The sequence below is a fragment of the Pseudorca crassidens genome, chromosome 11, assembly GCF_039906515.1.
Source record: "Pseudorca crassidens isolate mPseCra1 chromosome 11, mPseCra1.hap1, whole genome shotgun sequence".
Taxonomy (NCBI): Eukaryota; Metazoa; Chordata; class Mammalia; order Artiodactyla; family Delphinidae; genus Pseudorca; species Pseudorca crassidens.
In genome coordinates, this window is record NC_090306.1 from 105,473,138 (window position 1) to 105,496,068 (window position 22,931).

General features: G+C 61.4%; 2 protein-coding genes across 4 annotated transcripts; one reads left to right on the forward strand and one right to left on the reverse strand.

The window, feature by feature from the left end:
• Nucleotides 1-2,366: 2,366 nt before the first annotated feature.
• ALG12 (ALG12 alpha-1,6-mannosyltransferase) lies at nucleotides 2,367-10,415 on the reverse strand. Its single transcript, XM_067698443.1, has 10 exons — nucleotides 9,137-10,415; nucleotides 7,786-8,123; nucleotides 7,580-7,712; nucleotides 6,040-6,213; nucleotides 5,243-5,437; nucleotides 4,674-4,777; nucleotides 3,882-4,105; nucleotides 3,236-3,405; nucleotides 3,073-3,148; nucleotides 2,367-2,996 (listed from the first exon to the last, which is right to left on the reverse strand). The coding sequence occupies exons 2-10, from the start codon at nucleotides 7,951-7,953 to the stop codon at nucleotides 2,765-2,767; spliced, it is 1,476 nt and encodes a 491-aa protein (XP_067554544.1). The 5' UTR covers nucleotides 7,954-8,123; nucleotides 9,137-10,415; the 3' UTR covers nucleotides 2,367-2,764.
• A 423-nt stretch (nucleotides 10,416-10,838) lies between these two features.
• Nucleotides 10,839-19,020, forward strand: CRELD2 (cysteine rich with EGF like domains 2). Of its 3 annotated transcripts, none has more exons than XM_067698444.1 (10): nucleotides 10,839-11,111; nucleotides 11,430-11,512; nucleotides 12,051-12,161; nucleotides 12,468-12,559; nucleotides 13,178-13,354; nucleotides 14,773-14,868; nucleotides 15,683-15,811; nucleotides 16,825-16,920; nucleotides 17,344-17,490; nucleotides 18,742-19,020. In XM_067698444.1, exons 1-10 carry the CDS (start codon nucleotides 10,989-10,991, stop codon nucleotides 18,789-18,791), a joined length of 1,104 nt encoding a protein of 367 aa, XP_067554545.1. In that variant the 5' UTR covers nucleotides 10,839-10,988; the 3' UTR covers nucleotides 18,792-19,020. The 3 variants fall into 3 exon arrangements, with proteins under 3 accessions (XP_067554545.1, XP_067554546.1, XP_067554547.1); XM_067698445.1 differs by having other exon boundaries at nucleotides 18,745-19,020; XM_067698446.1 differs by having other exon boundaries at nucleotides 15,728-15,811.
• Nucleotides 19,021-22,931: the final 3,911 nt, after the last annotated feature.

The window sequence follows — 22,931 nt, forward strand, 5'->3', positions numbered from 1 at the left end:
AGAAATGAGAAAGCAAAAAAGTCGGGCAGAGACTGATGTGTTTCTGCCAAGTTCACCGAGTGCACCGGCCTCCCTGCTTCCACCCCCCACGGCTCTGCTGCCCGAGACAGCAAGACCTCCCCTCCGTTTCCTCCTCCCCAGTCTCAGCGTGAGGACCAGGGGGATGAAAACCTGTGACGACCCGCCTCCACCTAGCGCACAGTGAACAGTCACACGCTGCGGTTCAGAGACCTCTGTTGTGTGCCTCGACGTGAAAACCTAACAGCTGTACACCATGTAAGACACACATTGAAGTGGAGAGTCCATCCTCACATAGGCATAAGCTGAGTGATACTAAGTGTAAAGTTAACAATGTGCTTTTTATAACTTTGCTTTCAATGAATTAGGTACAGTCTCCCTCCCTCCCTGACTCGTAATTGGAGAAACTGTAACAGTCTATCATCATAGGTTTTCTTTTTAATGTAACAGTGTTCCCAATACTGTATTATGAATATGACTGCAATACTATAAACCATAAAAATCTTATGACGACCCACCCATTAGTGTACAGGCCGGGCTGCCTGGGAGCGATCGTATCGATCACACTAGGCAGCCATAAAGCAGTCATGTTGCTGCTGCTTCATCATCAATGCACATATCGTTGTGCCTGTAAATAAATGTGAATTTCCTTTTCACGTTATCTTTTCCTTATTGATGTCTAGTATGAGTTACATGTGTAACATCTACAGCCTTTCGTGTCGTCTAAGACAATAATGATGTAGGTACTGACTATTCATCTTGGAAACAGATGACAAAAACTCATGCTGTTGATAAACACAGTACAGTACTATAAATATTTTCTTTTTTATGATTTTCTTTTTTTTTTTTTGGCCCACCGCGCAGCTTGCAGGATCTTAGTTACCCGATCGGGGATCAAACCCAGGCCCCCAGCAGTGGAAGCACAGAGTCCTAACCACTGGACCGCCAGGGAATTCCCTATGATTTCTTTTTTTTACTGAATTTGTTACAATATTGCTTACGTTTTTGGTTTTTTGGCTGCGAGGCATGTGGGATCTCAGCTCCCCGACCAGGGATCGAACCCGCACCCCCTGCACTGGAAGGCAAAGTCTTAACCACTGGACCGCCAGGGAAGTCCCCCTATGATTTTCTTAATTAACATTTTCTTTTCTGTAGCTTACATAATTGAAAGAATACAGCATCTGACATATAACATATAGATATGTGTCATCGACCGTTCATGTTATGGGTAAATCTTCCACTCAACAGGAGCTATTAGTAGTTAAGCCTTGGTGGGGGGGTCAAAGGTTATATGCGGATTTCCGACTGCGTGGGGGTCGGTGTCCCTTGACACGGGTCAAACGTACGTTGATGTTTTCGGGTCAGGATTCTCACTGCAGGGAGAGGACATGCAGACGTGGAATGAGGGAGGCAGACACACGCCCACAGAGATGGGGTGGAACTGGAGGTGTCAGCATGATGCCGTGACCTCTCACGCCTGTGCACGTGCATAAGCGTGTGCCCATGTGCAGGCGCGCCTGTCCTCTCACTCCGAAGGGCCTAGAAACACGGGCGTCCTGATAGCAGTGAGCACACTGTGCACATGGTGCACAGATATCGTGCACTGTGCACCCAGATATCGGTCTCTGAAACCAGTTCCTGCCAGAAGGAGCCCGGGCCCTCCGAACGGCCGACTCCAGGGTGGAGACAGAGAGGCCCGAGGAGCCTGGGTGGGACTCCCTGTGCCAGGAAGCAGGGAAGTGCTCAAAACCTTAACGACGGGGCACGCAGCCGGGACAGCACGGCTTGACAGGCCCCCCGGGTGAATCTGCAGTTTGAACACCAAGGCAACCGACAGGGCAGCTCACGCCCATCGAGATCCGGCAGCAGTCCACGCGTGCAGGCTGACGACTGGGGGCCACATCTAAACACTGAGAACTGCCGATGACAGGGAAGTAACAAACGCTCATGAGAAACAGGCAGGAATCACCAGCGGGTGCTGTGTCGGGGAGGTTTGGGGAGGGGCCCGCACAGACTGCTTGTCAGCTCCAGTGGAAAAAACAGTAACTAAAGGTCAGGTGCAGGCAACTCCCTCTGGAATGGCTCAGGAAAGACTGCCTGTGTCTACGCACACGTGTGTAGCGTGTGCGTGCATGTGCACGGTGTGTGTGCATGCGGGCAAAGCACACTCAGTTCCCTGCATCGTCTTCAGTGCCTGCTGAAGTCAGACACGTGTCAGGAACTCGGTAAACACTGTTCAGCAAAGTGGGAAGGTGCCCAAATCACTTAAACAAAACCCAGGTGGAAGCAGACTCTGGCAGCAGCACCTGAGATCAACAGTAAGAAGACATTTACAATTTGACTCTCACTCTTTTTGAACGAGTTTATCTCCTAAAGCCTCATCTGAAATGGAAACGGCTGCCTGTGACCACAAAGGAGGCCCCACCCCGAGGGCTGGGTGCTGAGGTTCTGCGGTTACGCTGCCCCAGGGGGACGACCTTTCAGGGGCAGAGAGGCCACAGCCTGCTGCCCAGAAGCAGCTCCGCGGGAAGATCAACACCCCGCTGCGGTCTGGACGGCGAACAGCATCCCACCCACCGTCACCCTGGCAGGGGTGCCAGGCCCCTCGTTCTCACAAGTGGTGGGCAGCGTGGACGTGGGTGCCCCGGCTGTGGCTGTGACCGCGCCCCCGTGAGGGCACACCCGTGGTCCTCTGCGCGCTTCCGTCTCGTCCTGCCGGTGTTTCTGGAGGGCCCCTGGCTCCTCCTCAGGGAGGCCCGAGAAGCCTCTCCAGGAGCACCAGCTTGGTCTGCAGGTTCACGTCAAAGGGGGGCAGCCTGCTCAGGTTGAGGCTCAGCCCGGTCGTGCCTGGGACGCTGGCCAGCACCCGGTGCGTGTCCTGGTACGGGGCCAGCTGCGCGGGGGCGGCCTCCACGAGCAGGTGCGTGTAAGCCAGCATGCGCTCGGAGCCGGGCTGCACGTCCTCTCTCTTATCGTACCTGCAAACGAGAGCAAGGCTGTGCACCGCCGGGTCCATGGCGGCCCTGGGCGCCCGTGCACGAGACGAGGACGTACCTCCAGGCACTGTTGATTTCCAGAAACCGGGACACACCTGTCTGGGCAGCGGCCACATCGATGTGCACAACGACATCTGTGGAAACCGCGTCTGCTCGGTTAGCGCTGCGAATCCGGCACCTCTGGCCAGAGCCGCAGCCGGTAGCGGGGGCCGAGCGCCTACCTGTGCGGGAGGGCACCAGCTCGTGCAGCCTCTGCATCGCCACGCCGCCAGGGTAGTTGAAGTGGGACACGTACAGGCCTGTGGCCGAGTATGTGGCGTTCACCACGAGGTGTCCTATCACGAGGAGGGACCCCACTTTACACAGCCAGGACTTCTTATAGTTAGTCAGCCTGTAAAGAGCAGTGCACCTTGCGGAAAGGCAACGCAGCCGCGGAGCAGAAGCCCGCCGGCCGCTGTCGCCGGGCGAGCCATCCCCAAGCGGCAGGCGTGGCGCTGCCTCTCTGAAATCCCACCCAGACGCCAATTTAAACCTGAGATTACGTTTTCAAGCATCCCACGTCATTACTTGGCTCAGAGCGCAGCCTCCGGGCCAAATACCGCGCTGCCTGTGTGGAGGTGAAGCGGACGGGATAAGGCCGCCGTCACAGTGCGCAGGCAGGACCGCGGAGCCCACGGAGCGAGGCACTCAGCATCTGTCCTTTACGGGCCAGTTGTGGGCCCTGTAGACTCGGGCTGGACCCTTGACCAAAGGCTGGCCAGGCGCCCAGTTAAACACATTGGCTCACCCTAAGCACCTTCCCCTATGTGAACCGGTAAACCGCCCCCAGGGGAGCCCAGGCAGCAGCGTCTCGGTGGTGGCACTCACACGCGGGCGCAGCCCCTGGCGGCCACGATATTGAGCACGGGGAAGGCATAGATGATGAAGCGCAGCTCCTTGTGCGGGAGAAGCGAGTACAGAGCCACGAAGCCCAGCGCCGGCAGGAGCAGTGCCAGGGCCCTTCTGTCCACGGCGCCCAGGGGCACGAAGAGCAGGCTGCAGCCCAGGCCGCGCGGCAGGGCCGAGTAGAAGTACCAGAGCAGCGGCGAGGTCTGCGGCAGGAGGGTTAAGGAGGCCACGCACCAGCCACAGCTGCCTGTCCCCGGGCCGAGCTCAGGTGGGAGCCAGGAGCGTGCGGGAGATGCAGCCCTGATGGCGCCCCTGCCTGCAGCACCCGGGACCCCCGCGCCTCGGGCCACGGCGTGACTGCTTCAACACGCGGACAGAGGCTGGGACTCGGGTGTCGGTGCCAGAGCCAGGCCGCGGATGGCGAGTGGGGCTGTGCAGAGTTCTTTAACTTTTCCCTCCATTTTTCACCGTAAAAACAGATTGTCCCAGGGTGATGGGCCCACTCGGGACTCAGTATTCTATTTGTGTGCGTTTAACTACTCCAGAATAAAAAGTGAAAAAAAGCAGATCCCCACGAGGACAAAGGAGACACCTCGGCTACAGACAACGGGTGGCGGCCACTGGACCAGGGGAGGCCCAGACTGCGGGGAAGAAGGCGCCAGTGCCGGCGCTGCAGCAGCCGCCGTGCTCCATCAGGTGCGGACACAGGAGGAGAGTGGCTCAGCGCACAGCCCCGCCCCGTGGGCCACTGTGCAGACACTGGAAGGATACGCCCCAGTTGGAACTTTTGTTCAGGACGGTGTTGTACCAGAGCACCTTTCCTTCTGGCCATACAAGGTAGCGCCAAAAATAGGAGTCCACGGCCACCGTCAGCCCTAAGAAAAGAAGACCTCAGGAAAGAACACGGCCACCTGGGAAGCTCGGACCTCGACGCAGCTGGCTGAACGGCAGCTGCGGAGCCCTGGTCACAGGTAGATGTTCCCGAGACGCAGCCCCGTCAGCACAGAAACCAGGAGCCACCAGCAGCTTCACGTAAAGGAGCTGAGGCGTCGGGACCATCCCCGAACGAGCCTCTTCACGCAGGTCCCTCGTGGCCGCCCGGCCTGGCTGCGACACACAAGGAGAAGAGCCCCTGATGGAGGCCCCAGGCAGCAGGGGGTGGGGGACCCTTGGGCAGAGCAGCCAAGGACCTGCACCGAGACGTTTTACCACCACTGAAGGTGAAGGTAATTTCATTTAACGAAAAACAAAAATAAGAAAACCTCCCGAGTTTCGTCTCCATAAAACAAGACAAAGAAAGCACAGGCCCCCGACAGCGCGGCCACGGTGACCTGACTCACCTAAGCAGAGGATCCCAGCCGGCACGGCGCAGCGCAGGGCCCGGGCCACCGAGACCTTCCGCAGGCAGAGCGGCAGCAGCAGCGCCAGGCCCAGGAGCAGGCTCAGCTCGGCCCTGAGGACCAGGATGGCGAAGGCTGAGAGCCGGACGAAGCGCGTCCACCTCTGCTGCAGCCAGGCTGCGAGGGCTAGCAGGACTGTAAGGCACAGGCCAAGAGGCAGGCCGCTTACTCCTCCCTCGGGAAAGCCACACAGAACCCTCCAGAAGACAGCCAGCACCTCTCAGAACCAGACCCGCCAACGCAGGCCCGAGGCTGCACCGCGACAGTTCCCCCCACCCGGCCCGCGTCCTACGCTGTGACACAGCCCGAGCCACTTCCGCAGGCCAGACGGCCCCAGATGGCCCCAGACGCCGGCGTCCATGCCACTTCCTGCCTCCTCCTCAGCCTCGCACTCGCACGGCCAGTGCCAACCTCGGCCGCCTCCTCCCCTCTCCTGCCGGCTGCCTCTCCCGCCCGGTCCCTCCAAGGTCCCTGCTCCCTGCACTCGGCCTCCCGAGGCTCCCGGAGCGTCCGCACCGGCCCCGCATGCGGCTTGCCCTCCTCCCAGCTCCGCGGACCAGCTCCAGCTCCGGCCCTGCTCAAGAGAAGCTGAGCCCTGGAAGCCGGGCCTCAGTCCAGCACCGAGGACAGGGCCCTGCTCCCCTCGCAGGGTTTCTGAGACGCCTGGTGGGGAGCAGCTTTCGACGGGCAGACACCTCGGAGGGACCCCCGGGCAGGCCGGCCAGGTAGCTACATACCCACAGGCAGGGCCAGCACGTTGGGGAGTGTCCGCGTGCAGTAGAACATCAGGTGGAACTGCGAGGCCGTCACGCAGCAGAACAGGGTGGCCACCGTGGCCCCAAACTGCCGCCTCACTTCTTTTTGTAAAGTCCAGAGTCCAAAGATCACGCCGAGTCCAAGGACAGCCCTGACTGAACAGAGAGGGCGCCGTGTGCGCGACAGCGGTGAGGCGGGGCCCTTAGGGACCACCGGGTGTCGAAATGGCCCTGAGGGAGGGGAGCTGCCTTCGGTGCTAAAAACAGGCTGGGTGTACACGGCAGAATAGTACTCAGCCATAGCAGAGGCAACCCTGCCACTGCAGCGACGTGGAGGAACCCAGAGGTGATCAAACTAGTGAAGTCAGTCACACAGAGAAGGACAAATATCACATGGACTCACTTACGTGTGGAATCTAAAACGTGACACAAATGAATCTATATACACAACAGAAGCAGACTCACAGACACAAGGAATAAAGGTATGGTTACCAAAGAGGAAGGAGGAGAGGGATAAATTAGGAGTTTGGGATCAACAGACACACGCTACTGGATATAAGACAGATAATTAACAAAGATACACTGTATAATACACGGAACTATATTCAGTATCTTACAATAACCCATAATGAAAAGAATCTGAAAACATACATATAACGGAATCACTTTGCTGTACATCTGATACAATGCCATACTGTGAACCAACTACACTTCAATTAAAAAAAATAGACGCGTAAAATGAATGAAACTAAAATACGTTAATTTAAAGTGACAGTATATTTTTCACTGAAACTAGCATTAGGTGAATTTGTTCATTTTGTGTTTCACTCGCTATTAACTGAATTCTTTTAATTTTGAGTGTGGTGGGCCACATTTCGTGACCTGTCACATCGTTTATTAAACTTTTGAAACTGTCAAAAAAATGGGCTGGCGTGGAAGACGGACAGTCTAGACCCTGGCCCCCCGGATCCCAAGGCGGGGGCCTGCGGCACTCAGCCGCTGGGCAGGCCAGGAGCATCAGGACGACAGCCCAGCACTGACCCCAGTGGCCCCGCCACCTGGCCGATACCTCCAGGGCCACGTTTACCAAGGACCTGATGCTCAGACGTGGCCCCCAACTCTCCCATCCAAGGCTTCCTGGCCCCCCACCACGTGACCACAACAGCCTAGAGCGAGGGTGGATTTCCGTTTCCTCATCTTTCAAGAAGCAGAATTGCTTCTTCCCCAGGAATGTGCAATTCTTAAAGCTCTCCATACAGGCCGGACCAACCAGCCGTGAGATGTGTTTGACTCAGCTGGGAAACGTGCTGCTTCTGCTCGGGGGACGGGGCTCGGCCCCCACTGCAGTCACGAGGGCACAGCCCGGCGGGGCTGACGCTGTCCCCACTCTGAGTCCCTCTGCCGAGTGGCCGAGATTCCAACAAGTGGACCCTCCTGCACGAGGGACCCTCAACCTGGGTGACTGAGACCCTCTGACAACACTGCAGTTCTCCACCCCGTCCCCGTTTGAAGACCCCCTTACCTACTAGCTGAGAATAGAACTTGGACGTTTCCAAGAGCGAAAGCACGTAAACGGCGGGGCTGGAGAGTGCCGCGATCACCAGCGGCCCGAGGAACGTCCTGGGGACCACGCCAGGGAACTCGAGATGGTCAAACTGCGGGGAGAAGGGCAGGTCAGCAGAGGCCCCAGGAAGCGCGGGTCGATGCACGGCTTGGGCGGGAACTCACCTTGTCCACATCCAGCCGGTGGTAAAGCAGGTCGTGCACGGCCTGCAGGTTGAAGCTCTCCTCCACTTTGGTGTAGGGGCAGGCAACCAGGTGGACGGCGGCTACCGCCACCAGCAGCCCCAGGAGCCGGCGCTGCTTGCCCAGGCCCGACGGCCTCTTCCCGGCCATTCTGCACGTCAGCCTCACGGACCTTCATCCACCGTCGGCACCGCCACTCGAATCGTTTTGAGAGAATAGAGTCGCAGGTCCCCAGGCTTCAAAACTCACACTCGAGTTAACACCTGGGAAATGTGTTTGAAGGGTAATGGGAATCCTTTGAACTGCTGCAGCTCTGTAATCTGAAAACACATCAAAATAGAACGCTGAAAGAAAAATCATGCTAGAGAAGCTTTCGTACTTTAACCAGCCTTCTTACGCTTTTAAGTTGTGCGAATACTTTTCCAGGAAGAAAGACCTGAGTTGCAGGACACGAGTTTAGTCCACTGTGCAGCCGGGCCCTGGGCCAGCCCGGCACTGGAGGGCAGCAGGACGACCCCTGTGCTCGAGAAGCTGAAATCTGGCCGGAGAGTTAGGAACAAGCTGGGCTCGGCCCGCACGGTACTGGCCGAGGGAGACGGGCCGGGAGGCTGTGAAGTAGAAGGGCGGGAGGGGTGCGCCTGGAGAACTGCAGAGGGACAGCCACGAGAGGACAGGAGGTGAGGCGCAGGGCTCGGGGCGCCAGCAAAGCCCTGCACCCCAAGGATGGTGAGACAGGGCCGCGGACACCCACCCGCTGTGTTCTGAACTTCACCCCCTGAGCCTCTCAGAGCCCCGGGGAGCACCACGCTGGTCGTGAGCACAAACTCGTGGATATGGCAGAAAGCAAGAGTGTGTTCCTGGGGGGTGGGGATGCAGACAGATGCGCCTGCAATGGACCACCCAAACACCAACAGCGCTTTGGGGGGCACCCCATGCCACGAAGCTTCCTGAGAAAACCATGCAAGTGTCTGGGGCAGTTCCTACTCGTGGAAGACCTCCATCTTTCAATCTGGCGAGGGAAGGAAGACGGCAAACTCTTCCTGTTTCTGGCTTGTCTGAAAACAGGTTTGCTTTTATTTGATCAAAACCAGAAGGGCAAGAAGTGAAAGGAGAGAACCACGGTGCTTACTGTTTGTTAAAACTACTTTTTGGTTCGAGGGAGAGGTATGAAGTCTGTACTCTCCTAGGATAGCAAGTGGGGAATCAACAACTGGGGGAACAGGAATCCTGTCTGATACGGTGGTGAGGTGAGGGAAGTAAGGGGGTCAAAGGGCTCTAAGAATTACCAAAATAACGTGCAGTTCCCAGGGAAGTAACAGAACTTTCCTCTTACCAAACGTAAGGGCGGGATTTTTCTGTCCCCCGCTGCCCACTGTAACCTCAGCAAGGATGGACTCTGGTCATCACAGGGGCCATCTGTGTCCGCTGCTGGGCTCACAGCCTGAGGGCAGGGCTGACTCACTGCTGTATCAGCACAGCCTGGCGCATAGCAGGTGCTCAATAAACTACTTGAAGAAGAAATTCATAAAAACTAAGCGTGGATCTCATCACACCAGTTTACATTTTCATTAAAGAAACGTGCACGCTTTAATTTCCAGTGAAGCCGAAGAGACCACGGAACGTTCATTACTACTCTCTGTTCTCTTACTGTCCGAGGGGAAAAGAGCCTAAAGAACTAGGAAGCATCTCTAAGGCCAGGCGGTTGGAGCAGCTGCGCAGGTGCTCCGTGGCAGGAACCTCGCTCGGGCTCCCAGCTGTCCCAGGCCAGCCCCCGCACACCCCACTCCACACCTCTGCCCAGAGGAGGTTCCCCTGCGGGAAGATCTAGACTCTGTTATTTCACGAGCTGTGGGGTGAAAAGGTACCGGCCAAACCCCGCTCCGGGCCCCAGGAGCTTCTCACCCAGATAAGAGTGTGCTCTGTGCTGATGACCAACGGCAGAAACCAACCGGCAAAGCAGCTTATGTTGGACGGCGCTAGCGGCACCCTGCATGCCCACCCGGGACCACGAGGAGACAAACAGGACATAAGCAAGTACAGAAACCACGGTCAACCCCCACCGGGCCCGAGACGGCGAGCAGACGCACGTGCACTCGTCCACACCTGCTTGCAGCTGTTGCGGTTGTTAATCTGAGGCACCCACAGGCCAAAACAGGCCACGACTTTAAAACACGTCGTTTATAGGACGGTGACCCCTCAGATTAGGTGCAAAGGGCTTCTCGTCCCCGTCTATTCGGATTCTAAGGTCTCTACTGAAACTGGTCAAGTCAGATGTTCACGTTATTAATCCCTAGCTGGAAACACAAAGGAACTGGTACAAATTCGGCGAGAGAAAACTCTTATCATTTGTACTGCTTCCTTCTGGCAGTTCTGTCCTAGTAGAAACCAGGTAATGCCCACCTTCGTTCTTCCTAACTTAAACCACGGGTTCCAGTGCCAATTGCCTCGGGCACGTGGGGAAATGCACGTGTCTGGAACCCCAGAAACACACTCATCAGGCCCCGGGCAAGGAGCCCCAACCCTAGGTGAGGAGACTGCCCCCAGGTGAGGAGCCCAACGGTCGTCCCGCGTGGCCACGCACGGTGAGGCCCAAGGAGCACCGCGAGAGCGCCGGCCCGGGGTCCCCGCATCCCGTCCCGAGAGCCCCAACCGCGCACGCTGACCTCGCCAGCCCACGGCGCGGTCCCTCGAAGCGCGTCCGCCTGGGCTGCCTCAGCCGGAAGTCGGGTGGCGGAAACCGAGAATAGAGGCGACGCCCTTGCCCGAACCTAACATGGCCACTAAACCCCGGCTGCCGTCGCGGCGGGCGCCCTCTCTGACCGGAGTAAAGATGGCCGCCGCGGGCGGTGCAGGCGAGAGGCCGGCGCGAGGGGCGGGCTCGGATCTCCACGCCCCCTGTGCCCAACCTTCCCGGCGGGACGCTGACCCGGGGCCTTCCTATTGGTCGCCTCTCGTGGCGAGCCCGGATTGGGCCACATGGGGACGGGGTGGGCCCAGCCGACCAATAGCGATGGAAGGGCTGGCGCGGGGCGGGGCCCCGGCCGGCGCCGTCAAGTAGCCCCGGGACCGGCCGGCGCTTCGGAGCCGGTGGGCGGCCGGAGGCCGGAGCGCTCGGCCGGTTCCCGCTGGACCTCGGCCAGTGCCCGTGCGGCCGCGTTCCGCAGCGCTGTCCACGTCGGCCAGCCATGCGCCCGCCGGCCCCGGCCGTGCTGGGGCTGCTGCTTCTGACGCTGCTGTCGCCCGGCGAGGCCACCAAAAAGCCAACGCCCTGCAAGCGATGCCGGGAGCTGGTGGACAAGTTCAACCAGGTGGGCCGATCACCCCGCGGGGACACGAGGCCAGGGGTCTGGCCGGGGTCGCCCCGCCTTGACCAGGGTCACCCCACCATGGACTAGGGTTGTCCCGCCATCTACTGGGGTTACCCCCTCCGTGAACTGTGGTCACCACACCAGGGACCCAGGGTTGCCCCACCATGGACTGGGCCATCCCACCATGGATCTGGGGTCATTCCACCATGGACTGGGTCACCCCACCATGAACTGTGGTCACGCCACCATAGACCGGTCACCTCACCATGGACGGGGTGAGGCAGCAGTGCTGAGCTCTGTGCGGCCGTCTCCCCGCAGGGAATGGTGGACACAGCAAGGAAGAACTTTGGTGGTGGAAACACGGCTTGGGAGGAAAAGACGCTGTCCAAGTATGAATTCAGGTGGGCGCCCTGCTCTTACTGGCCCAGCGCCTGCCTTTGGTGCCTGACGTGTTCCTGGGAGCGTTGACAGACACAGAGCGTCTCTTGGGGCTTGTCACCTGTCCTTGCCCGGGGCTGGCACACTGGCTCCTGGCTGGCCTTTTGGCTCGCACACTTGTCCCACTCGCCCTCCACTCGGCAGACACGGTGGTTTCTTAAAAACATAGGTGGCGTAAATCCCTCCTGCCCCCCCACCCCGAGCCCCGGCCTCCTCCGGCCCCATTGCAGGGCTTCCCCTGGCACACCCCACACCCGAAGCCCCACCGTGAGGACGGACAGGCCTCCCTGACCAGCCCCACCCTCCATGTTTAGTTCTCTGCCTGGCACTGACTACCCCCGGCCCCAGGTGGGTGTTTGCTGAGGGTCTTTTTCCACTGAAGCGCCACTGTAGTCGTGGCCTGGCCGCAGGTGGGGCCTCGGGACATCCCTGGGGAATGGACGCTGACCACTGAGGTGCCCCTTGCCCCGGCCTCGCCGTGCTGACAGCCTTGTGTTTCAGCGAGGTCCGCCTGCTGGAGATCATGGAGGGCCTGTGTGGGACCAGCGACTTCGAGTGCAACCAGCTGCTGGAGGAGCACGAGGGACTCCTGGAGACCTGGTGGCTGCGGCTGTGAGTGCCTGCGTCCCCGGGGACCAGTGCCAGCGACTCCTGGCTTTTGAAATGATGTCAGGTTTAAAAAGCTACAGAAATAGTAGGGGTTTCCACACACCTGTTTTCTTCCGTACCCGTGTTCCCATCCTTTATCACCAAAGTGCGACCCTCCAGACGAGGGTGTCAGCTGGAAGAGTCTTTTGGCGCTCAGACCCTCGTCTCCCAGATCCCATGATACTCAGAAGCACGTTACATGTTCAACTGTGTTTTTGTTTTGAGGAAATCTGCCACGTGAGATTTACTGAACACTTTAAAAATCCTCAGGAAGAAGAAGTATCCTGACTTATTTGAATGGTTTTGTGTGGAAACACTGAAAGTTTGTTGTGCTCCAGGAACTTACGGGCCAGACTGCCTGGGTGAGTTTTCTGCGGGGGCTCGTGAGCGTCCTGTGTGTTTCCGGTTAGCCCTGTCGTGATTCCCGGCTGGGCAGGAGCTCGGGTGGGAACGTGGGCCCTGTGCAGCCTCCTCCCAGCTGCAGCGATCTTCGCCTCTGGGTGCCTGGTCCCAAGTATGCTCCTAATTCAGGGCTCCACAGACCCCCTGGTCGCCCACCTGGGTGCCGCCCTCTGGGTGCGGGGAGGTGGTCCATAAGCAGCGAAGCCCGTGTGAGAGGCCGGGGCCAGGGGCGTCCAGCCTCCGGGGGTGAAGAGACTGAGTGAAGCCATAGCTGCCGCCCAGGCGTCACCAGAATGTTCACGTGGATCAACTGGGCAAGGGGCATGATGCCGGCGCTCAGGCCCCACCCTGGCCGAGGCTGCCCCTGCCTGTCCCGCCGGTGTGGCGTCACTGCACGGGCCCTCACTGTCCCGTCCTTGGCCCCGTGTCCCGCGTGAGGCAAGCTGACACCTCCTCCAGACCCCTCGCCAGCGCGGGGCTCCTGCGCTCCCAGACAGAAGGGCTGAAGCGAGACGCAGAGAGCTGTTTTTACGAATGTGTCGCGGGGTGCGCTCTGAGCGGGCTCGGGGTCCCCGCAGCGTGCCAGGGCGGGTCCGAGCGGCCCTGCAGCGGGAACGGTCACTGCAGCGGAGATGGCAGCAGACAGGGCGACGGGTCGTGCCAGTGCCACCTGGGGTACCGGGGACCGCTGTGCGCCGACTGCATGGACGGCTACTTCAACTCACTGAGGAATGAGACGCACAGCATCTGCTCAGGTACCCAGAGCTGCCTGTGTAGATGGGAGGGGGACCCGGTGACCGCTGACCCAGGCTTCTGGAAGCTGAGGGGGAAGGCGTGGGCCCTTGTACGACGTAAGAAGGGACATGACAGGACCAGCAGCCAGGGATGGTCTCGCTTCCTGTCTCCAAACAAGCCCCAGGAGGGACGTGTGAGTTGCTTACCCGCGATGTCCTCTGGAGAAGGGCTCGAGGGTGGACGTGTGAGTTGCTTACCCGCGATGTCCTTCTGGAGAAGGGCTCGGAGGGTGGACAGTGTGGCACCTACAGCTCTGTGACGTCCACGCTGGTCCCGGGGCCCCGGACCTGCACCTGGGGTGTCTGGCCCAAGCTTGCTCTCCCCGTGGCTGTCCCAGCAGGAGGCTCGGCTGTCCTTGGGCGCAACTCGGGGATCAGAGGCTGGTGTCCCCGCTGTCACTCAGGCTTAGGGTCTCGGAGTGAGCAGAGGCAGGGCCGAGTCTGGCCACGTCAGGGCACCAGCAGGGTGGGGAGGTGGCCCACGTGAGAACCGGGACAGCGGAGGCCACGCAGTGTGACCTCCTGGCCCCAGGTCCCCGTGTAGAGGACGCGCCGTCTTGGTCACCCTGGTGTCGGGTAAGGTGGGCTCTCCCACCTGGGTCTTCAGAGGTGCCCTGGCTGTCGTTCTGGGCGCCCCCGTGAGTTCTGAGATGGGCCGTGGGGTTGCACGGGTGGAGCCTTCTCGGCTGTGATGGGCACGCTTCTCCCTTCGATTGGGGAGGCCCATGCCCTGCTCGTGAGGCTGCGTCAGCCCAGGATGGCATCCTCTGACGGGGTGTAGATGTGTAAGTCCAGGGAGGAAGCCATGAGGCACGCCCTGTCTCGATGTGTTTTCTCGTTGGTTGTCACTGATGTACAGGAAGACCTTTTGGGCGTCAGCAGTCGTGTTGAATTCTCCCATCAGGGTTGGCGGTGAGGCTGCGCTCCCTTGGGCATCCCCGTGGAGAATGTGCTGGGTGCCTGGGAGGCCAGCCTCTCCGATTCCTACCCCCAGGCCTTTCCCGGGCCCAGAACGTCCACGCGTGTTGGCGGGCGGCATGCACACACCCAGCTGGGTGTGGGCTCCAGCATTTGGGAGGCTACCTCTGCCAGGTTACGAGCAATTCCTCTGGAGTCCTCATTTGCTGAGAATTTTATCACCCCTGGGCGTGGAAATCCTCGTGTGTTCTCCTCTCTCGTTAAGTTCAGGGATGTTGTGAATCACACGAGTTTCTCTGTCGTTGAACGTATCTTGCTCCGCTGGGATTTTTTGCTGGTTTGCGGTTTTTGTTTTTACACTATGAATGTCAGCTCCTAATTTCCGAAACGCCCTTTGCATCGAGTTCACTCCTGAGACGGGATCCCCACGTACTGACGGCCATCCCACCTCTGCCTTCCAGCCTGTGACGAGTCCTGCAAGACGTGCACAGGCCCTACCAACAGAGACTGCGGCCAGTGCGAAGTGGGCTGGGCGCGGGAGGACGACGCCTGCATAGGTGAGGCTGGCGGCTGCCCTCCCCCACCCCTTCCCCCCACTCTCTCGTGGCGTCTGCGCAGCCCCCAGCTACCCTCAGGACACCCCACTCCTGCCCCCTGCCCCCTCTGACTCGTGGGGAAGCGGCCTCCGACGTTCCAGGCTGTATTGTAACGGCCACAGCGTGGAGGCTGGGCTGGGAAGGTGGCCCCTGTCCCCCGTCCTTGCCATCAGGTGGCCCCGGTGGTCCTGTTGGCTCAGGGCCCGGGAGGGAAGCCTGGGACTTAGGCCCAATCGTGTGTCCTCGGGCCCTGGTTTCATAAAAGAGACAGACGTGGGGTGGGGGGCTCTGGCCGGCAAGTGGACACTGCAGGGCATGGGCAGCCTCTGACTGTGGTGGACTCTGCACGGCTCCTCGGTCTGGAGGCCCTAGCCGTGGCGCGTGGCTCTCCCTGTCCACCGTGCCCAGCCAGCCGGGGCCCCGCCTGTTCCCGGGGTGTCTTCTCCTCGAGCTGCAGCCCTACAGCCCGGCCGCCAGCATCTCGGCCCTGCCCGAGTCCACGCAGGCCCAGGTGCTGGCGGGGGCGGTGGGTTGGGGGTGGGTGGCCGCCAGGGCCTCGGTTTCGGTCTCGTTCTCACAGCTGCTCAGCTGCAGGCAAGTCGGGGGCCTCACGTCCCACATTGGACGGGGAGGGTGGGGCCCCCGCCCGGCCCCACCTTGGAGCTTCACCGAGGCCCCGGGGAAGCACTCACGGGTCAGCCGCTGGTCCCACCTGCAGGCGGAGGCCCCCGAGGATGACTGACCGTGTGTCCCCCACGGCGGTCCCTCTGGCCAGCGGTCGGGGCGCGGCTGCCGCCCACAGCTGTGCCGTCCTCTCCAGATGTGGACGAATGTGCGGCAGAGCCGGCCCCCTGCGAGGAGCAGCAATATTGCGAGAACCTCAACGGCTCGTTCGTGTGCCAGGGTGAGCGCGCCGCCCGGCCTGCCCGCTGCAGCACTCCTTCCCCCGAGATGCTTGCGGTGTGTCTGCAGGACCCCTGTATGCTCTGCCTACTTAAAACACTGAAGGTGGCAACACAAGTGATAGATGTTCCCTGAAGAAGAATCAGAGAATTCAGATAAGTTGAAAAGAGTTGACCAGCATCCAGTCCCTGGGGAGGGCCCCTGGCAGGCCGGTCGAAGCAGCGCTGGTCTGAGCGGCGCCTTGCTACCTGTCTGTTTTTCATTCAACGGTATCGTGACCGCCTTTGCACGTCACATTTCTGTACATCGTGTTAATTATTTTGGAGCACGCTGTTATTTCACAGTTTCTTCAACAATCTGTATCTTTGAATATTTGTCATACACGGTTTCCCACAGTTACAAACTTTGAAGACCCCTGTAGGTAAAGCTTTTTACATTCTTCATTATTTTCTTTGGATGAGTTTCCGGGTCGGTCAGTTCAAGGGAATGTGGATTTTAGGGCCACCCAGCCCCCAAAAGGTTGAAAGGTGGTGCCGATTCCTCGCCTTCCCCCCCGCGTGCCCCCTCACCGTGTCCGCGGCCATGCCGTCCTGTCCCCATGTTTGTGGACACACAGCTTCAATGAGACGCCCCCAAAGCATCACACGTTCTCTGCCATTGTTGGCACCAAGCTCCTAGCAGTGTCACAGCTGGAGGCGGGTTTTGTTTGAGAGAAGACGCTGCCCCCCATCCTTCCCATGACAGAGGTCATGGAGGGGCCCCATGCCTGCTGCTCCCGCAGCCCGGCCTGCACCGAGGTCCCTCAGCAACACAGGACCAATGGTCAATCGGTCAATCGCAGCTAGTGCGCACTTTGCCTCAAGCGCACGCTGTCTGCTCCCCAACGCCCCCAGGATGGGGACACTGGGCTCTCCCGGCCGCAGAGCCTCCACCATCTCGTGTGTGGTTTCAGGTCGCACTTTGCCCACAGGATGGGGGTCTCATGTCGTCATCTCCCTCCCCTCTTGTTTCCAGAATGTGATTCTACCTGCGTGGGCTGCACAGGGAAGGGTCCTGGACAGTGTAAAGAGTGCCTCCCCGGCTACTCGAAAGAGAGCGGCCAGTGCGCAGGTCAGTGGGTGCATCTGCGTTCAACTCGGGGGCGGGAACCTTCCCAGAGGCCATGCGCGCTGGTGGGGACGGGACCCTGGGCTGCAGACTCTGATTCTCACGCGCCCATGGGGGTGGGGGCCGAGCAAGGGCCTGCAGGCTCCGTCTGGGCGTCCACCTCGACAGTCAAGCCCGGCTGGAACCCGGCTGGAGAACCACCGGGCTCCCGCCCTCACGTTTGCCTGGACCGTCTCTTCTTCCCGCCCCCGACGGCCTGGCTCTGGGGCTCCTGTTAAATCCTCCCCTCTGCCTCCTTTCTCTAATGGGATGGTTCCGTCTCTGCGCTTTCTGTGTGTGAGGGAATCATGACGTGTGCATCCCTCGATCCCCGGTGTGCATGTTTGCTGAACGAAGTCACCTGGTCAGTGGAATGTGTTTATTTAGACATTGACGAGTGCTCGCTGGCGGAGAAGCCCTGTCTGAGGAGGAACGAAAACTGCTACAACACACCCGGGAGCTTCGTCTGCGTGTGCCCCGAGGGCTTCGAGGAGGCCGAGGACATCTGTGTGCAGACGGGGCCGGCAGGGGCCGGTGAGTGACCGCTCACCCCACGGCCACCCTCTGCCCTCGGCCCTCGGCCGCGGGGCCTCGGTGCGCTGCCACCTGTCCCCAAGTTAAGAAATTTACACAAAAAGTGGCCCTGGGATGATGGGAGCCGGGTTCCTGGAAGACAAGAGCGTAAAGTCCTCTCTGGGGACGAAGCCCCGGGGGACTCCCTCTTGTATGGACGGAGGGAGACGCAAAGGAAGGTCAGCAGACGGGCCGCTAGCTGAGCAGCCCCCGGGTCCGCCTGAGACAGACATGCAGGGAGGCGGCGGAAGGGGCAGACGGCTCCACGGGGGCTCCTGGGAGCCGTGACAAAGCGCCACAGACCTGGCGGCTTCAACCCCAGAGGCGCGTTGTCTCCCAGTCCTGGGGGCTGGATGTCTGAGATCAAGGTGTCGGCAGGGCTGCCTCTCCCTGAAGCCTGTCGGGGAGCATCCTTCCTGCCTCTTCTGGCTCTGGTGGCTGTCACTCTTGGCGTTCCTGGGCTGGCAGCTGCGTCCCTCCAGCCTCTGCCTCTGTTTGTCACATGGCCTTCTCCCTGGAGCCTGTGTCCGAAGTTCCCTCTACTTATAGGGACACCAGCCATTGGGTCAGGGCCCACCCCAGTGAGTTCTTAACCTGCTCACCTGCAGGGACCCTATTTCCAAGTAGGGTCACGTTCACAGGCACTGGGGATTAGGATGCCAACCTGTCTTTTGGGGGGACACAGTTCTTCCCACAGTCATCTCATACAAGTTCTAGAACAACACGGAGAACAGGAAAGAAGCCACGTTAAAAAAGACAATGGCTCAGAGTTTTCCCAAAGCAGTAAGACTTGGGAGGCTCCAGAAGCTGCCTGGGTCCCGGCAGGATAAAGAGAAGCTAATCCACACGTAGACGCCCTGTAGGAACCGAGGGGCCTGACGGTCAGCGAGGGCCGCGGAGGGGCCGCAGCCACGCACCGTCTGTCCCCACACGTCACGCAGGCTGTTGTCTCGTCCCAGCTGGTTCTGAGGGCACCCCATCGGCTCCCATCGCCCGTCTCTCCCACAGTGGTGTGGCGGCTGTGGGGTGCCGTCGGGACACCCCAGCCGTGGGGTGCTTGGGGCTGCTGCATCCAGAGGGAGCCTGGCGCCACCCCACGGCCATGGGCAGCGTGTCCACGCGTTACCACGGCCCCAGCGCCCGCCTCGTGGCCGCGCCCTCAGGACCTTTCGCGCTAGGATTTTACGGACTGACCTGTTTGTTTTCTGACAGAAGTCACGGAAGCAAGCCCAGCACAGCCGCCGTCCCGTGAAGATTTATGATGTGCATCCACATCAGAAGTCACACCCGCCCTTTAAATTATTCGGACTGTCGTCCTGGACGTGGCCCTTCATGTCACACCGTCGCTCCAGGGGAAGCTGCTTTCATTGAAAGGGCTGATGCTTATTTGACCCTTAAAGCTGCATTTCTTGGTTGTTCTTAAACAGATTTGTATATTTTGATACCGTTCTTTATAATAAAATTGGCCACTGAAGGTAGCTGGGCAGACAACAGGTGTGCGTTTGTCTCCTTGGAAGCGTGTGGACCTTTAGAACGGAGTTTGCCCCGTCCTGCTGGAGCCCCCAGGCCTGCGGGGGGTTTTGAGGCAGCACAGCCCGGCTGTCCCCAAGGGGCTCCTGCCACCACCCCCCAGGCTTGCAAGCACCATCAGAACCTTAACTGGGTGAGTTTCAGGGCCCCACCTTTGGGCCGCTAGAGTGTCGCCAGGGACCCTGGGGGCTAAGCTGGAGAAAAAGTCAGTCGTGAGCCCCAGGGCCAGGTCGTCACGTGGGAAGAAGGCTGCATGGACCCCCCGCAGCCCAGCCCAGCCCGTTCCCACCAGTCTGTGTGGCGGTCAGACCACGGCTTCCGCTCCAGCCCCCCAGGGCTGCCCCCCAGTGAATGCCCAGTGGCCACCACCCCACCCACTCCCCTCGCTCATGCTCCCCCAGCCCCTCTGGCCTCCTGCCCACCCCCCCCAGCCAGGCCTCACGTCATCCCTGTGAACGTCTCCCACTGTCCTGGCGCCAGTGGCCATCCACCTGTCCCCTTGCTGCACCTGTGCTCTCCGAGCCCGAGCTGGGCCCTCTCACCTGGGCACTGGGACAGGGCACCTGCAGGTGGGACTCTGCCCCAGGGGTCCCTGCTGGGAAGGGGAGACCACAGCACCCAAGGGCCGCAGGCGCTGGCCACACCCCGGTGCACCTCGGGCTCTCCCCGGTCTCTCGTCTCTGCCATGGCAGAGGTGGAGCTTCCAGTGCCAGGCCTGAGGGCGGGGGGCCCGAATCCCTAGAGGGAGCGTGGAGTCCAGTGGGCTCAGCAAGGCCAACGAGCAGCACGGGTTGCAGGCTGCTGTCGTCTGGTCCAGGCCTGGGGGGTCCACACTGGGGGATGGCCAGTCGTCAAGCTGCCACACTCCTCTCGGAGATGGACATGGCGGTGCAGGCCGAGGGGCAGGGCACATGGGAGGGCGCGGCCACCAGCGGGGGTGATGGGGGTGATGGCTGCGTGTGGAGGGGAGCGAGGGGCCAGGCGGAGGTGAGGGGACGGGGGTCCCTGGGGAGCCTGCAGTTTGGGGGCTTCCAGGAAGCCGTGTGGGCTGGGGCCCTGCGGATGGATGTCAGGTGGGTGTGGCCAGGTGCGGTGGAGGTGCTGACCAGTGGGTGGACGAGGAGAGGGAGGCTTCTGGCCTGGGGCGCCTCAGAGAGGCGCGGCTAGAAGGCTCCCAGGAGGTGGAGAGAGGGGAAGCCTTCCCTGTCAGCTGGGGGCGGGGGCAGCTCCAGGCCAGGGCGGGTGGTCCCTGCCCGGCTCAGGTCCTGCACGCGGGGCCCAGGCTCAGGTGCCGAAGCCATCCCGTGGGTGGGGCCTCGTGACTGCACTGGGGAACTGACCCCCTCTCCAGCTGGAACCGGATGACCCCCGTCCTCACTGCAGGCCCTGGGACCGAGCGCACGGTCCCTGGGTGGCACTGTCCCCCCACACACGGTGGGGTCACCTGGGTGGCTGCCCTCCCCCCACCGGAGCTCTGTGGGTGCCATTGCCCCCTGCCCCCTACAGGTGGCATCAGTAGGTGTCCTGAGGGGGCCGGAGAGTCACTTGGCAGTGGGGAGGGGGTGGGCCCCGCTGCTTTGGACACTCGAAAGCTGGACCCCGGCCTGAGCCCTGCGGCTGGCTCCCCTGCGACCACTACGCTGGCCCATGGGGCCCGAGGGGTCCCCTACACGGCCCCTACGCTGCCTTCCTGCTGGTAGACCACCTCCGCCATTGGGCACTATTGGCCCTGGGTGGCTTGGAGAGGGATGAGGCCACAGCCCAGGGGGCTCCCTTGGCCCTCACGTCGTTCTGCTCTGGGACCCCCGCTCAGGCCCCCCAACCCTGCCCCTGCCCCACTAGGGCAGCGCAAGTCAGGCTGAGCTGGTTCCTTGAAAGCGCCGTGCACGGTCCCCCCCAGAGCCTTTGCACTTTTGTCCCTCCTGCTGGGGACACGTGGGAGGGCCCTGCTCCTACCGCTCCCTCCCTCCAGGGGGTATCTGCTCAGCTGTCACCCTCAGGGGTCGGCCCTAGCCCCTTGCCCACGTTGCACCCTTCTGTGAGCCCCCACCGCTCCCCAGGGCCGTGTCTCTGCACCCAGAAGGGGATCCTCGCCCCCTCTGAGCCCGAGGTCTGGAGTCAATGGTGGAACACCCCCAGTCTCGGCTTTCTCATCTGTAAACGGGAGGATATTCCCAGCCCGGGAGCTGGGCCGGACAAAGCGGAGGTGGGTGCCGCGGATCGGGCAGGGAGGGGGACTCGCCCCCAGCAGGGCCGCACCAGGCCGGGCTAGGGGCTCAGGATGCAGGCAGGGTCCCGGGACTACCGTGGCTGGGGGTCCACGTGCAAGTGTGTGGGGATGTGGGCGCGGGGGCTTGAACGATGCTGTCCTTTCAGAGGCTCTGGCTCCGCCTGGGGCGGGGCGGGGGTGTGACTTGGCGGTGACCCCTGCCCAAGTCCTGCGTCCTCCCCTCTGGCCAAGCAGATGGACAGGTCCGGCCCCCTCGGTGGATCAGCCACTGGGCCCGGGGCCGGAGGGGCGGGTGCGGCCAGCAGGTGGCGCTGTGGGACCACCCCGGGCCCCTCGCTCTGGACGGCCGGGGGGTGGGGTGCTAGCCCTGGGCCAGGAGGTCCGGGGAGTAGAAGGAAGCGGGGCTGGGGCGGGGCTGGGACAGAGCCGGAACGTCACACTGGAGCCTCAGAGGCCCCCCCCGCCCCGGGAGCCCGGACCCCTGGCCGCTGGAGTGACCCGGTTCCAGCAAGGGCCGCGCCTCTGCTCCCTCATCCCACCTCGGGCGCTGCCCCGGGACGGGAATGGACGGGACTGCCGGGGCAGTGAGTCACAGCGCCCTCCACGGTCCCACACTGCAGGGACGCCTCCGCACACCTCCTCAGGGTCACGGCGTGCAACGCCGTCCTGCCAGTCAGGGTCAAGGACCGTGCCCCGGTGGCAGTTCTGCTCACCCACGGGGCCCTGCACGAGGTTCCTGGCAGCCCAGCGGGGGCACTCTGCCACATCCCTTGAGGGAGCCAGGACCTCAGCTCTGCGGGCCCTGGAGGCCCAGACTCCCGGGGCTGCTCCCACCCGCCCGCGGCACCCGGGCCCAGGTGCGCACCATATGCAGGTCCTGGGGTGGCTTCCCTCCCCACAGAGCATGGCCGTCCCCCTGGTCTTCAGCAGGCTGTTGTGCACCCCGTGGGTTAGGAGCTTCTGGAAGTGTGGTGCCTGAGTGCCCGTGGTCCCAGCCCAGCCCGGTCCTGGCTTTGCTGTGAAGTGGGTCCCTTGGTCTGACGTGGGAGCCTGTGTCACAGGATCAAACGCTTTGGAAGCCAGCGGTTCTCAGTGGGTGGCGCCGGGGACACAGGCCATGTCTGGGGACACTCGTCTCACGGGGGTAACGGGGTTTCTGGCTCAAGCGGGTAGAGACCAGGGATCCTGCTCGGCACCGGCCAGAGCCCAGGACACCCAGCCCCAAGCGTCGGCCTCCGGGGAGACGACGGCCGCAGCCCGTGGCCATGTGCCCCCTCTCCCGGGGGGAGCCACGGCCTGCAGACCGCCTGCCGTTCTGGCCCCCGGGGTCGCGTGGAGGGCCTCCCCTTCAGCCACCCACTCCTCTGCCCCCCGGGATGGGATTAAATGCAGCGGCAGGGACACCGCGCTGCAGCCTTCCTGCTCTGTGCCACGTCCAGCTGGGGGCCGTTAGGGGCCCTGGGCATTGGAGCAGAGCCCGAGCCCGGACGTACTGCTCCAGAACCCGAAGCCTCCAGACCTGTGCGTCCTCCTTCATGGTGGCACGCACCTTGCTTTGGGGGGCCCCAGGCCTCTGCCCCTGCGCGGGGCCCACCTCTCCCTAGAGCACACGTGTCCTACAAAGGCCCAGTGTGTTCGCCAC

Bases quoted from the DNA above. Each gene is read 5' to 3' on its own strand.
- ALG12 (XM_067698443.1), bottom strand. From the start codon at position 7,953: ATGGCCGGGAAGAGGCCGTCGGGCCTGGGCAAGCAGCGCCGGCTCCTG. The intron at 3,149-3,235 runs GTAGGCGCTCGG...CGGTTTCCACAG, and splicing joins GCTGGTGCCCTCCCGCACAG to ATGTCGTTGTGCACATCGAT. The intron at 2,997-3,072 runs GTACGTCCTCGT...TCTCGTTTGCAG, and splicing joins GAAATCAACAGTGCCTGGAG to GTACGATAAGAGAGAGGACG.
- CRELD2 (XM_067698444.1), top strand. From the start codon at position 10,989: ATGCGCCCGCCGGCCCCGGCCGTGCTGGGGCTGCTGCTTCTGACGCTG. The intron at 12,560-13,177 runs GTGAGTTTTCTG...GGGTCCCCGCAG, and splicing joins TTACGGGCCAGACTGCCTGG to CGTGCCAGGGCGGGTCCGAG. The intron at 15,812-16,824 runs GTGAGCGCGCCG...TCTTGTTTCCAG, and splicing joins CGGCTCGTTCGTGTGCCAGG to AATGTGATTCTACCTGCGTG.